The sequence below is a fragment of the Pteropus medius genome, unplaced genomic scaffold (assembly GCF_902729225.1).
Source record: "Pteropus medius unplaced genomic scaffold, Ma_sr-lr_union100, whole genome shotgun sequence".
Taxonomy (NCBI): domain Eukaryota; kingdom Metazoa; phylum Chordata; class Mammalia; order Chiroptera; family Pteropodidae; genus Pteropus; species Pteropus medius.
In genome coordinates this window covers 16,871-30,551 of record NW_024354983.1, presented here as the reverse complement: position 1 = coordinate 30,551, position 13,681 = coordinate 16,871, and the positions used below count along the sequence as shown (strand labels likewise).

The 13,681-nt window shown below is 45.7% G+C and overlaps 1 protein-coding gene across 1 annotated transcript; it reads right to left on the bottom strand.

Moving 5' to 3' along the window:
* Positions 1-2,398: 2,398 nt before the first annotated feature.
* NXF3 (nuclear RNA export factor 3) lies at positions 2,399-12,788 on the bottom strand. The gene is made up of 21 exons (XM_039856794.1): positions 12,646-12,788; positions 10,069-10,243; positions 9,691-9,844; positions 8,983-9,066; positions 8,784-8,888; positions 8,602-8,682; positions 8,412-8,481; positions 8,168-8,256; positions 7,941-8,048; positions 7,667-7,776; positions 5,883-5,919; positions 5,457-5,525; positions 5,321-5,373; positions 5,074-5,181; positions 4,895-4,953; positions 4,674-4,789; positions 4,537-4,579; positions 3,896-3,968; positions 3,181-3,363; positions 2,737-2,797; positions 2,399-2,626 (listed from the first exon to the last, which is right to left on the bottom strand). Exons 1-21 carry the CDS (start codon positions 12,647-12,649, stop codon positions 2,573-2,575), a joined length of 1,836 nt encoding a protein of 611 aa, XP_039712728.1. The 5' UTR covers positions 12,650-12,788; the 3' UTR covers positions 2,399-2,572.
* Positions 12,789-13,681: the final 893 nt, after the last annotated feature.

Genomic DNA, 13,681 nt, shown 5'->3' with positions numbered 1-13,681 from the left:
GCAAATGTAAGCTCAAAGGACAAAAAGAATAAAAGCCTAATATTTTGTGTCATTTCAGGTTTTGAGTCCTGGATCAGCAATTTATAAGTTTGTTTCTCTAGGTCATGTTACTTACCTTTTAACTTCAGTTCCTTTATCTGAATAATTATTAGTTTTGATGGAGTTGTAAAATGCCTTTCATGTAATAATTGTGCATGTTGATATCTTACCATTCAAGTTCCCTTTCCAAAGGGCAACAGCTTATGTAGCTTCCCGGATTCAGTTCAACACCTCAGGAATCAAACAGTCCATATGACTCCCACACGCAAGCCTCTTAGTTCACTGGGCAGGATTTCATCCCCACCATCTTCTTCAGGCCTAATGGGAACATGGCGGCCCAGGTTTCACATCAGGGGAGTTTCCTACTATCAGTCCTTAACCCTGGAAATCCTTCATCTAAATGGAAGGCTGCTGGGTAGCTTGTGCAGAGGGCAAGGGGTAGATGTTTGACCTTGGAAAATTTATGCACTTCTGTGAGTCTGAGATTGGTTCTCTGTAAAATGGATGGGACTAAGGGTACCTTCTTCACAGACTTGTAAGGAAAAAAAAGAGAAAAGCTAAAAGAATGTCTGGCACATAGTAGGACTTTGAGGTATATTGCTCCCAGCTCACAGTGCCTCTTCTGTACCATTAAATAGAAAATTTGAAGCAGCATCTGGAAACGTAGCAGCAATAAGTGAACTTTCATCCCATCTCTTCATTTTCTTTTTCCTCATGTTTTCTTGTCTCGTTTTCCTTCCCGTTTGACATGGGGGAAGCCATTTCTTACTGAGCCCCAGGAAGGAGAAATAGTACGGAAGAGAAAGAATAACCGGTGAGCTAGAGAGACAGAAGATGAGAGTCATCAAACGTGTGTCCCAGTGCAAGACCCATTAACTGACCACAGGATCTTAGGTGAATCCCTTCCCCTGTGCTGGCCTCTGGCCTAACAAAGAACACTCAATGTATAAACAGGAGTTGGGTGGGGGATTTTAGAACAGAAGGGCCTAGATTGGATTCTGGGAACCATTATTTGTTGGTTGCAAGTAATTTATGCTCTATGTGCACTATAATTATTGGTATCTTTTATTATCGTTGTTATTGTTTTGGTATTATTATTTATTAGTATTATTCCTACCGCCCATCCAAAGTGTGCATGATAGGAATGGGGATGACACTGCCAGTTAGTGCAAAGTTAGGTATGAACCCAACTGCGTGTGAGGAATACAGGAAGTGAATACAGAGAATAGAGGTGAAGTAAGCAGAAAAGTGTTGGGCTCAGTCTGGGTGCCCCAGTACTGTGCCGGGCCTCTCATGAACTGGGGAGGTTCTGACCAAAGAGCACTCCCGGTCCTCAGCTGCAGACAGCAGCAACCTGAGAGCTGCCCAGGAGCCGCAAGGCTGAAGGGCTAAATCCTTATCAGCGCCTTCTCCTTTGAGGGCCACCATGGCAGCCCCTCCATCTAAACCCATGTCCTTTCACTTTGCTTCTGGGTATAGGGGAAGGTCGACCTGTGGAACATTCCAGAACTGACCCTGAGGGGCTTTCCTCATACAAATGATTCTCTATCTTCCAAAATCTTAGTTGTCTTGCACACAAGAAAGAAGGGATACTGAGGTAAAGAAGAAACTGCCTGCCTCTGAGGTATGTCATTTCCACATGTTTTTGCCTGACATACTGTACGTTTATGAGTAATGACTTTATGCAATTCATATACACAGTATACACACATACAGTGTGTTTTCCTGAAAATAACAATCTTCAGCTTTCTTTTCTCATTTAGCATTTTATCTCAATATTTGCACTTATGTTTTTACACTTATTTGGTTGGATAACTTTTCATACATTGGTGGGTCATTCCTATTGTTTTTAATAACAATACTAGGTTAATTTCAATTTCCGAACTCTATACTGATTTCTTTATATGTCAAGGATATTTATCTAATGTCATCTGTATGTGTGTAATTTTTACTTCCCAGGTTTTCATGTGCTCTTTACTGCTGTTTTCCCCCAAATGGATTGTTATAAAATTTGAATAGACTTGTACGGCTAAGAAAGTACTACTGTTCTTTGCCTAAAATTTTTTCACTAATACACTAGGGACAAAGGCAACCACCCTCGGGTTTACCAGGGTAACAGAACATCACCACCTCAGCAGTCACATGGCCATCGGGAGCACACAGAGCCTGCGTTTTAGGGAGTTCCAGGATTTGGGTCTCTGCCCCACTGTTCCCCAGAACTCATTGACCCTCTCTGACTTTCCCTTTCCTCCTTTGTAGACCAGTGTTAATAATGCTTGTCTCAAATGGATTCTGCAGGGATTTGACATAACATGAGATGTCGTTCTTTATTACGAAAAGAATCAGGGATCCTGGATGGGACAGCAGAGCAACTGGCCCTTTGGGTAGATGAGTGTCACTTAAGCATTGGCTGTCCAATGTTCCAAGCAGAACTCCTGGCTCCATCACAGAGGCATACTCAGACTGGAGAGAAAACAAGAAAGATGATGAGGATGAAAATGACACCCAAGGTTTTCTCGTCAGGACCATGTTCTCAGGATCCTGGATCAGCCTGTGGAAGGGCCTCGTCTGGGATCTTGTGCTTGGCCTGGAGGAAGTAGAGGGAAGGAGTTGGGAGATCAGCACTGCCAAGATCCCGGAGTCCCATTCTCAGACTGCCCGGCCTCCATACATCTTGGCCTTTATTCCAGACCTCACCTTGGGCAGAGCAAGCACCTCTGCAGCTCTGGTGTAGACCCAGTCATTGTCACGAAGGCATCTGGGGTGGAGGAAAGGCAGGTGACATTCATTAGGACCAAAGTGGACACTCCCTGACAGCACATTGCCATTGCTTAATCTATGCGACAGAAACATGCCTCCAGGTTTACTGCGACATATGCAGGGGAATAAGCCCTGTGGCACAGTGTGTAGTGGGAATAACTCCTGAAACCCAAATGTCGGTCAGTAAAGGAATGAGGCCCATGAAATTCATAAAGGAGTATGCATACGTTCAAAACAACTAGGTGGCTTATATTCACTGAGGGTGAAACGTTCACGCTGATGAGGGAAATAAATAAGCAAAACGATTACCTGCAAGTTCCCACTATTCACTCCTCTGCTCCCCCCAGCTCCCTCCTATCCCCATGCATACCCAGTACTCACTTCTGAGACCACTGGAGATTCATCCCAGACTGGGTGGAGAAAGCCTGCACCATTTCCTGCTGCTCCTGGGAGAGGGTGGGCAGGGAGCTGGTGATGGGTGTAGGCCCTTGGATGGAGAACTCACTCTGAGACTCCTTGGGGGTGGTGTCCCTCACAAACAGCTCATCATTCATGATGCATAGACTGGGTGAAAAATGAGACCTCAGACAGCTGATGGAAGGACAGACCACCCCACACCCCCGAGAATGATCTTGCCCCCACCGCCATTCATCAACCAGATTCCTTCCATACTCTGACTATGCATGTCCCCCAGATTCCTTGGCTGCTACCTCTACCCCTCCCACAGGGCCCACCTTTGGAAAGATTGTCTAACAGCTTCATTAAAATTGCAAGTTTAACCTCAACGCATTTACTCTGTAAAACAGCCCAAGGGAGAGGACATTCTAATCCCATTTTGAGAGGAAGACACTGTGTCACAGAGAGATGATGTGACTTCACTACGGTATAATTCTAGTGAGTGTTGGGGTCAGGAAGAGAACCCAGTGCCCTACCTCCAGAGCCCACTATAATCTCAACCCCTGTGCTGGACTGCTCCTTGGATCTACCTGTTGGCTTCCCACAACACTGAGGAAACCCCAAGGACTTGCACCACCACATTCCCACACCCGTGAGCCCAGATTGGGCTGGGTGTTCCCACCCACAGCACAAGACTCACCTGGAACTGCCGGCAGGGGTAGTGATGAAGGTCCGGGCGAAGGCACGCACAGAACCCTGAGACCTTCCTTCCACTTCAACAACAACAAACAACAGCCCTTTAGAGTCCCAAATGCTTCTTCAAAAGCTCACACAGCATTCCCAGTCACGTTCTGGTTTGATACTCATGCCAAAAGAGACAACTGTACACTGGGAGTCAGTGTGTCAGGAATAAGGAGAGCAATAGTAGGAGCAATCTGCTCCCAGGATGTGCCGGGCCCTGGGACAACCACTTCACAAATTCACTTGATTCACTTTTCACAGCTACACAAGATATGGATATTATTAAACCCACTTTGCAAATGAAGACATTAAGAGTTTAAGTAACTGCACCATTAAACTTAGGAGTTTAAGTAACATTAAGAGTAAGCTTCTAGGATGACAGCCTTCAAACTCCACAGTGTATGTCCTTGACCCCCGAGTTGTGCAGGAAATGGATGTAGTTCTGACCCAGATGGTTTGGGGGCAGAGTGGAGGCAGGAGAATTCAGAGAGAATAGGAAGGAAAAGGAAGGGATCAGAGAAGCTGGCAGAGTTCTGAGAGGGAGACCAGCCAGAGGGAGTGAGCAGTGGGAAATCTGGGGAGGGGACTCTACACACTCACCTTCCTTGAACACACCATAGACAGAGAAGCAGAGCATCCTTTCCTGAAAGGGAAGAGCCCAGGCGCTCTGTCACCACTCATACCTCCTACCCACCTGTGTCTTTCTTGGCCTGCTGAGGGAGGAAGCAGGTGCTCACCGTCTGGAACCACATGTCCACCACGAAGGAGCTGAGGTCATGCTGAGTTTTGGGCAACACGCAGAGGGAGCACACGATGTCATGTTTTGTGTGCTTCAGCAGCTGAACTCGCAGGTCTGTGGGGAAAGGAGAGCGAGGGTCAGGGTAGCCACACCCTGGGCCCCATGACTGACCCCTTCATGCCCCCTTTCCCTGCCCAATCGTCTCCATCACACACGCACATGGGTCCTTGAACTTCTTCATATTCCTGTTGTCATTGAAGTACTCAAACAAGCTGCTTCTAGGAGAAGAAGAGGAAGAGGAGGTGGTGGCCTGGCCAGTGTGGGTGTTTTCACGAGCCAGCCGGTGTCTGCTGAGGAGCCACAGGGCCCAGGAGCAGAGTCTGAGCTGTGATACTCACGGGGATGGGTCCTCGGGGTTGAAGGGAATGGTCAGGGAGAAGCAGGCCTTGTCATGATAAGCACAGAGAAGACAGTGTCGATCTCCAGAGTCATAAATCAAGTAGTACCTGTGAGGGAGCAAGAGGACAGGCTGCCTGTGAGAACTGAGCCCCAAATGAGACATGATGGACCCAGACAGCAGTCTTGAGCTTGGGTGGCCTCACCAGCCCTAGCCCTCCCCTTCCTCAGATTCCCAGGCGTGCTTACTGCTGCAGGAATTGCAGGACTAGACTTAGCATGTCAGATCCAAAGACACTTCCCTGAAATAAAGACAGTCCTCAGGATCACAGCTGATACTACCTGCTCATGTACCACCTAAACTCTGCTCGATCCCCCTCCTCACCTTGTAGGTTGGTAACTTCTTGTGGGCTTCAATACCAAAGTTAGTTGGTGGGGGTGGCTCCTGGCCATCCTGGGAAAAGGAAGAGGAAGTCAGCAGTGGAGACCAGGGAGGTGGCCCTGGACGATTAGGGGAAAGGATGGGCCCAGGAGATGGTGAGAATCTGAGGTCAGGTGCGAAAGGGCCTTGGAAATTCCATGAGCGGGACTACTTTTGGATCGTCACCATGGGGTCCCTGAAGCCTATGGAGAACTTGTGTGAAGAAGGTCCAGAGCCTTTGTCAGGTTCCCACGTGGGTCAATCTGCCAATGAGGATTAAGGGTCCAATCCAAAAATGTAACTTGGGCGTTTGGGCTAACGGGGTTCAGGGCAGCATGTGAGCAGTGTCAGTGCCACTCAGAGGAGTCAGTGATCAAGGAACACACTTACCAGGCATAATAACTTGGGGAACAATTCCAGGATAGAGCTGCCAAAATCAAGACAAAACAGAAAAAGTAGGTGAATCTGCAGAGTAGCTGTGCCTCATGGGAGCAAGCAACCTATACCAGTCACACAGTCCAGTGTATCCCACCTATGCTCCAGTGCCCCAGGCTTCCAGGGATCTGAGCACCTTCCCCATGGACTGACCCATAGGAAGAGCACTCACCGGCCTTCCCTCCCTCAATGCCCGGCTCCCTCTCTGTCCTCCTGGGTAGCTCCCAACTAAACTGCCCTGAAACCCTTCTTCAACGCCACAGGAAGCAGCATTTGGAGCCCAGGCTCCAGGATTTCCTTCTTCCCTCCCGCTCTCTTACTTCCTCCAGGTCTTCACTAAAAGATCCAGAGAGACGAAAGAATGAGGTGGGAGCCCAGAGCTCTGCTACCTCGCTCAGGGTCCAGCATTTTTCCAGGACTAGGGCACCCCTCACAAATGGTCACAGATGCTGAGGTAGGGGAGTGAATGATGGAGGGCTCAGGGGCCTGGGAGTGACAGGAAGGGGGATGAAGACAGAAATGGAATGCAGATGGGAGAGACATAGAGGAGCAGAGACAAGGGAGAAAAAGAAAGCAAAGCAAAAGGAAGGGAAAGAAGTTCTGCCACGGGGGTGGGGGTCAAGGAAGAAGAGAGAAGACAGGGGACATGGCTCCCTGCTGCAGCCCTCTCCTTCATCAGCCCCTGGCTGACCCTGAGACCCCAGGTAGGAATGCAAAACATGCACCTATTAGGCTGGGGGCCCACTGGATGCTGGTTGACCCTTTGTCACCTATGGAAACTTAGTCTAACCAGGACATGGGAAACACAGCAGCCACGGGGGCAGGAGACCTTCCCCAGAAGGAGTAAAGGGTCCGGCCCCAGCTCAGCATGGGGGGTAGAGGGTCTGTGACCCCCTCCTATGATCACTGCCTTCTCTCCTCATGGCTCCTGTGCATCTGTGCCTGTCTTAGTTGGTTCCTTGCCTGAGGAATCATACCCGTGTCGAGCTACCCAGGGACCCCTTGAAGGACCAGGCAGGAAGATGTGATGTGTGGAGGGATGGAGGGGCAGTGCTCTGAAAGGCCTGTCCTTCTGTCTCTTCGACCCCCTCTGCCCTCTGCCTTCCACTGCTGCCTCGGGAGGCCCTCTGCTCAATGGCGGTCACTCATTTCCCTCGACTCGGGGAACTCTGGTTTCTCCCAAGGAGGGCCCAACTTGGGTCATTGGGCCAGAGAAACAGATGTCATGGTGGCAGCCACCCAGGGCCTCAGCCCTCAGCATAGGGTGGGAGAGTTCTCATCTCAGCCTGGAAAGGGCAAAGAGACCTTATGGAGCAAGATAAAGCAGGTCCCTCTCAGGGCAGGGCAGGGAAGCCCCATCTCAGCACAGAGTAGAGAGGCCGTCTCAGCATGAGACTCTGGGCTGGGAGACTCTTCTCAGTGCAGGGCACCAGCATCTGGCTCAAAGCTGGACCCTCCTGGTCCTGGTGAGGAAGGACTGTCTTGCTTCCTGGAGCACACTCTTGAGAGAGCACGCTGAAGAAGGCTACATGCAGATGGATGGGAAACAGATCTCAGGCTAGGCAAACGGGTGAGGTGGTCAGAGGAAGGAAAGGAGACCTCGAAGCACAAGTAAAGGACAAAGAGAGGAGATTTTAGGGCCCGTGGTCCTCCCAGAGGATCAGGGCTGCTTCCTACTGCAAACAGGCATTGTCAGTGGTAGCTCAGGCTCCCAGGGGGTGACAGAGTGTACAACTGACCTTATGTTGGTTGACTTATCTGAGATGGTGGTGCATAGGGGATTTATGTTTGCGTTCACCTCTTCTGGCTCCAGCCCTTTGCCTTGGTCCGACCCCCCTGCAGACTTCACCTATAATTATAGGGAGGAACCACATAGACCAGAGGAAGGGAGCCAAGACAACATGTACCCCCGGTCCCTACCTTTTCTGTCAAATCCAGTTCCCTGCCCCTTATCACCATCCCATGAGCCCTACCGCCTTCCCTTCGAAGAAGGGTCTGTGTACCAAACTTCACCTCACTGTTGGAGAGGTTCAAGTTCTTGATGTTCGAGGCATTCTGCATAGTGTTGGACAGGTCATACAGCTGGTAAGGTTTCTTGTTGCTCAAGTTAAAAGGCAAAAACTATGATGAGGAAAGAGTTAGTGAGGACCCCAACAGAAGATACCTGAGATCAATCTACCTCTACTATGTATTCTATCCCATCCTCACCTTCAATCCCAGCACTGGACCTAAGACCTCACCTTGGACATGTTCTCTTCATCTATCTGCAGGGGGGCAGCCATGCAGATTCTCGGATTCGGTGCTGTTTCAGTACCATGGGTCATCAAGTCTCAAGAAAGCCAAGAGGAGGGAATCAGAAGGATGAGAAGGACTCGGTTGGTACAGCTTCAGTACCAATCCCTCCCTAAGTTACCATCCCTGAGTCTCCTTCCCAGACAGACCCCTGTGCCTTCATCTGCCCTAGAATTACTGCTGTAGCCATACCAGGGTCAAAGCAGCATCTTTGGACGTCAAGAGAATCCTGGGACACATCATATAGTTTGTTCATGGTCAGCTGCAGAATTAGACATGGGGTTCAGTGGCCCTGAGTCTGAGGTGGTGAAGGGGGCAGTAGGTGGGGGAAGAAGAGGTGGGTCTGGATGTGGATGCATAACTTGTCTTGAGCCTGCATTACCTTTGTCTGCTCCACCTTTTCTGAGTTCAGCTCCTTCTGCACAGAGTGGGGTGCACCAGAGGGGCTGACAAAGACAGATATCTGTGCAGAACACAAGAGGGGCTGGGTAAGTATCAGGAAATCTGAGCCTTGCCCCTGTCCTCTTATTCCTAGCTAGCGTTGGTCATGCCTTTGACACACACCTTCTCATTATCGTCATCCCAAATCTTGCCATTGACTTTCTTCAATGCGAAGGCAATGCTGGCATGTTCAACGAAGAAATGGGCCTGCATTTTCTCGTAGTGAAACTATAGGGAGAGCGGCAAGAGAAGCAGAACATGAGACCAGAGCCACTGCTCATCTGCCCTGTTGTCTCTCATCCACCCCACTGTCTTCTCTTACTTCGACTGGAGTGAAGGGGACACTGCATCGCTTCTGAATCAAATTCAGCAGCCACTTCTCATCATATCTTATGCCGAATGGAATCTAGGACCCATAGAAAAGATAAAAGAGTAGATTGACGTAATCTAAGGTTAAGATAAAACTCAACCATGTCTTCCTTCCAGATATTTTTTTCCTGGCTTTAAAATATATATTTTTCTTTTAAGATGAGACAACATCCATTATTTCTAACTGTTGTACCAGACATGGATTTCCTAAATACCCTTTCTTTCCATTCAAATAGGTTTCCTCAGATAATCGACTTATGATATTTAACATGTACTTCCTCTTGTAAAGTTCCAAGAGATCCAACCTAAAGCAGACCTGGCCTGCTCCTCTGACAAAAACCACAGAGACTCAACCTCCTCCCACACTCGGCCTGGGCCAAACTGAGCCTTCTGGTGTGGAGTTGCTCCATCTCCTTGGCAGCAGTTTCCTCCTTTGCTTTTAGACAACCTCCCCTATTCCTCTTGCAGTCAGTCCGTTCTTTTTATACTGCTTCTCTGAGTCTGCCCTGAGATGATCTAGGATGTTAACTCCTAGTAACAAAAAGACAGATTACCAAATATTCTGCCCCAGAAAAGTTCCTAGTATCTCTACATGGGTCTAACACAACTCCCTCTATTCACCTTCTTCTACATATTAGGCAAATTTTTCCAGGACACTCACAGTGATCTTGAACCAGCTTCCCAAAGTCTCATCCTGCCTCTTCTCCTTCATTTCCCTCTCTGGAGACTTTTGCTCTCTTTGTGTGTTAACGTGGCTTTGGTCTTGTTTCTTAAAATTGCTTCTCCGGTGATAGCGTGGAATGGCATATGGAGTGCTGTGTCGGGAAGTAAAGAGAAACAAGTGGTCCATATACACCCAGAAAGTCTTCTATATGTGTTCATTCCACTGATTCCAGGGCTAAAATAAAGTTGGCTCAACCATTAACCTGATCCTAACATTCCTCATTCCTCCAGGTTGGAGAGAAGAATGACATATTTAACTACAGAGTTATAAATTCCACCGCCTGGTATATTTCAGCCATGCTGATTGGTCACTTACTATCTTACTTGGGTGTCCACATAGGCATCACTTGTTGCTGGATCTCCATCTTGCTGCTGGTGGGATGAAGGATGAATGCTGGGACTGACATGTTCAGACCAATTGTTATATCTCCTTCGGTAAATACCCCAGTATCTTGGTCTTCTTTGTAAGGTGTTACCTTGGGTATCGTGCCCTGAAATTGAGAACAACACATCAATGGTCCCCATACCAGAAAAAGTCCTGGGGGAAATATCATAGCTAATGAGGAAATACCATCGATTTTTATAATCTAAAGTGAAGTACATCACAGTGCTAAAAACGTTGAAAGACTTCACTGAGGTTCCACTTCCTGGGAGATCAGAGGTGGGGAGCATTTGCAGCCACGAAGAAAACAAGTACAGAAGAAAATGTTTGGGTGCTGAGTTGAATCTGTGATGTCAGTCCCCGCTCTTCCCCTTTCAGGCTAGGTGACCTAGGACAAGTTGTTTATTATCTCTAACTCTCACTTGCCTCCTCTTCTCTAGAGGGATAATAAAATCTACCCTGATAGTTTGGTGTTACAGTTCTGAGTCACAGGTGAGATCCCACCTGTGGGATCAATTAAGAACAATTAAGAGAAATGAAAGAGAAGTCTGACAAAAATATCCAGAACGAAGCCTGGAGAGACATAATATGGAGAATATCAAAAGAGAGTTGGGGAGAATGAAAGGAGATGTAGTGAATCTATCTAACCCATGTTTAATCTGAGTCCCAGAAAGAAAGGAGAAGAAACAGTGCAGAAGTATTTAAAGAGATCTTGGTTGTGAAGTTTCCAAAAGTAATAAGATATCAAGTCAGCATAATAAAGACAGTTAATAGGAGAAAAAGGTATGCTTTAAGGAAAAAGATTCCTAAAGAAAAGATGTACATTTCACAATAATGTTAATGTAGCAAAAACTTGGAACATCTGTGACCAGAAGACTCAAACTGAAAGAAATATTAAAGGTTCTTCTTCGAGCAGAAGAAATATGATCCCAGATGGAGGCACATAGATGCAGGAAAGAAAGACTAATGACATTTGTGACTATGCAGGCAAATCTAAATGAGTATTGACTATATAGCACAATGATAATAATTTCTTCTGGGAGTTAAATATATATATATATTTTTATATATATATATATATATATATTTATTTATATATATAAATATATATATATATTTATATATATATATAAAAGAAATATATATATATTTCTTCTGGTTAGTTAAATATATGTATATGTATGTATGTATGTGTGTGTGTATATATATGTATATATATGACAATAAATTGAAAGGTGGTTAATGGGATCAAAATGTTCCAAGGTCATTTTATTGTCTGAGGAGTTTCAAAGAACTGATTTATGTTAGACTGTGAAAAAGCAAAAATGTAATTGTAATCTAATGGTAAACACTACAACAATTGCAAAAGAATGTTTATCGCGCCAAATGAGGGTACAATTTAATATTTAAGTATTTTAATCACTTCAAAGGAAAGGAAAGTGTCTTAGAACAGGCAAAAATAAATGTACAGGAATACAGTATATATAAACCAAATTATATCTATATTTACATTAACAGTTTCATACTAAATATTCCAAATTAAAAGACAAATATTACCAGACTAGATAAGTAACATTCTTCCAAATTCTCCTTAAAAGCAACACATGCCAAATCTAATGAGCTAGAAAATTTGAAATAAAAAATGACAAAATGTATAACCTTGACACTCTAACTTACTAAGAGCTGGTTTTATCATAATGCTAAAAGAAATAGTGTAATTTAAAGAAAAAACATTACTAGAGAAAAAAAGGAAATTTCATTATGATAAAAGTTTCAATGCAATAACTAGATATTATTACAAAATTCTAAATTTATGTGCATATCTTACTGTAGAGCCACAATATGCAAAGCAATGACTGATAGAAGTAGATGGAGAAACAGAGAAAACTATGGTCATAGTTTTAACACATCCCACTGAGTGACACATAAAATGGCAGACAAAAATTTGGCTAAATGAAGATTTAAAATATAAGTTAACAAATTCACTTACTTGACATAGAACAGTGCACATAACTAAACAAGGAACAGTCTGTAATAGGTCACTTGCTGGGCCACAAAGCAAACCTTAATAAACTGCTATGGGGTAATACGATCTACACTGAATAGATGATGTAACATTCAAGGGTAATGGTGGGTTCTCTGCCCCTCCCTTCACCTCTAGTATGAATCCAAAGAATGTTCATTTACACCCCTCCCCAACCGAGGTAACCTTTCTCTCTCTCTAAACCCTGGACCTGAGAGGACCACATGACTCAGGTCTTTCCCCTCAACCAGGGAATCAATTTCACCTCTGCCACCTCCACAGGAGGGAAGGTTTCCATGCGGAACCAGGATGGGTTGTCAGGGCCCATCTTGCCCATTTCCTCAAGAGGGTGGAAAAGAGTCAGCCTGGCCTTTGCTACCTTGCCTCTTCTCAAGAGGGGTTGGCTAGGATTGGAGTGGGGGAGGGAACCCAGAGACCCTCCTGCCATGTGGGGATCTTAGTCCAAGGCCTCTTTTTGACCAACTCACCCATGTTCTGTCCTGAAGGCAGTGACCTTTCACCACTGTCTTTGCAGGCTGCTCGTGAAGAGTACCTGTGAGGTCTGGAGCTGGGGGTTTGGGGAAGATCAAGGAAGGCTTCTGAGGTGGGTGAGAGCTGATCCCAAACCACTTTTCCAGGACCACGCAAACAAGATGGAGTCCTTACAGGAAGTCCCTCCCTTAAAGACATAGAGAACAAAGCCCTGGGGGCCAGAGGAGACTAAACTTCCTGTAGTCACTGCCCCCTGAGTTTCCTACCAGCTAACACCAAAGAAATTGTTACCAACTGAACGACTCCTGCAGAGGAGGCCAGCTAGAATCAGGGGCCTGGAACCAAGGTGTTTCCAGCTACAAACACAATGAACTTTGTATGCCAAGCGTCGGGTGCACTATGCTGTGTTCCTTCATTCTGCAAACCCAGGGAACTTTGAAAACCAACTCTAGGCAAGGCACTCTACTTGCTACATTGTATCTTTTCTTTCATATATTCTTCGCAAGGAGACTCTGATAACAGAATCACTAGCTTTCCAAGGTTGCTGAGGCTTAATGAGGGGCTTGAGCTTGTCTAGAGACATTCAGATGCTAAATGGAGAAACAGAAATTTGAATTGAACTCTATGGAATGGGGATGACTGTCCCCATATCCATAAACTGTCAACATATCCATAAACTGTCAAGTCAAAAGTTGAAATCGTTTACTTTTTACAGTCTCATATGAACATTTTTATAACATGATAAATATATATGAACTTTTCTGTCAATTGGTTATTAGATATTTTCAAATGCATAGCTTTACTAAATTCTTGCTGCAATATGTACAATTTTCTTAAGTTAGGGCAATGTAACAAAGTGTTCTCTAAATAATTAAATGGCTGAAATTAACTCCAGCCCTACCCAGAGAGATAATACAAAAAGAAAAAAAAAAGAAAGAAAGAAAACCAGACCTGGAAAATCTAAAAAAATAGCAGAGTTTGAGAGTTTGATTGGTCACTGTTATGAGAGTAGAAAGAAACAAATCATGTACT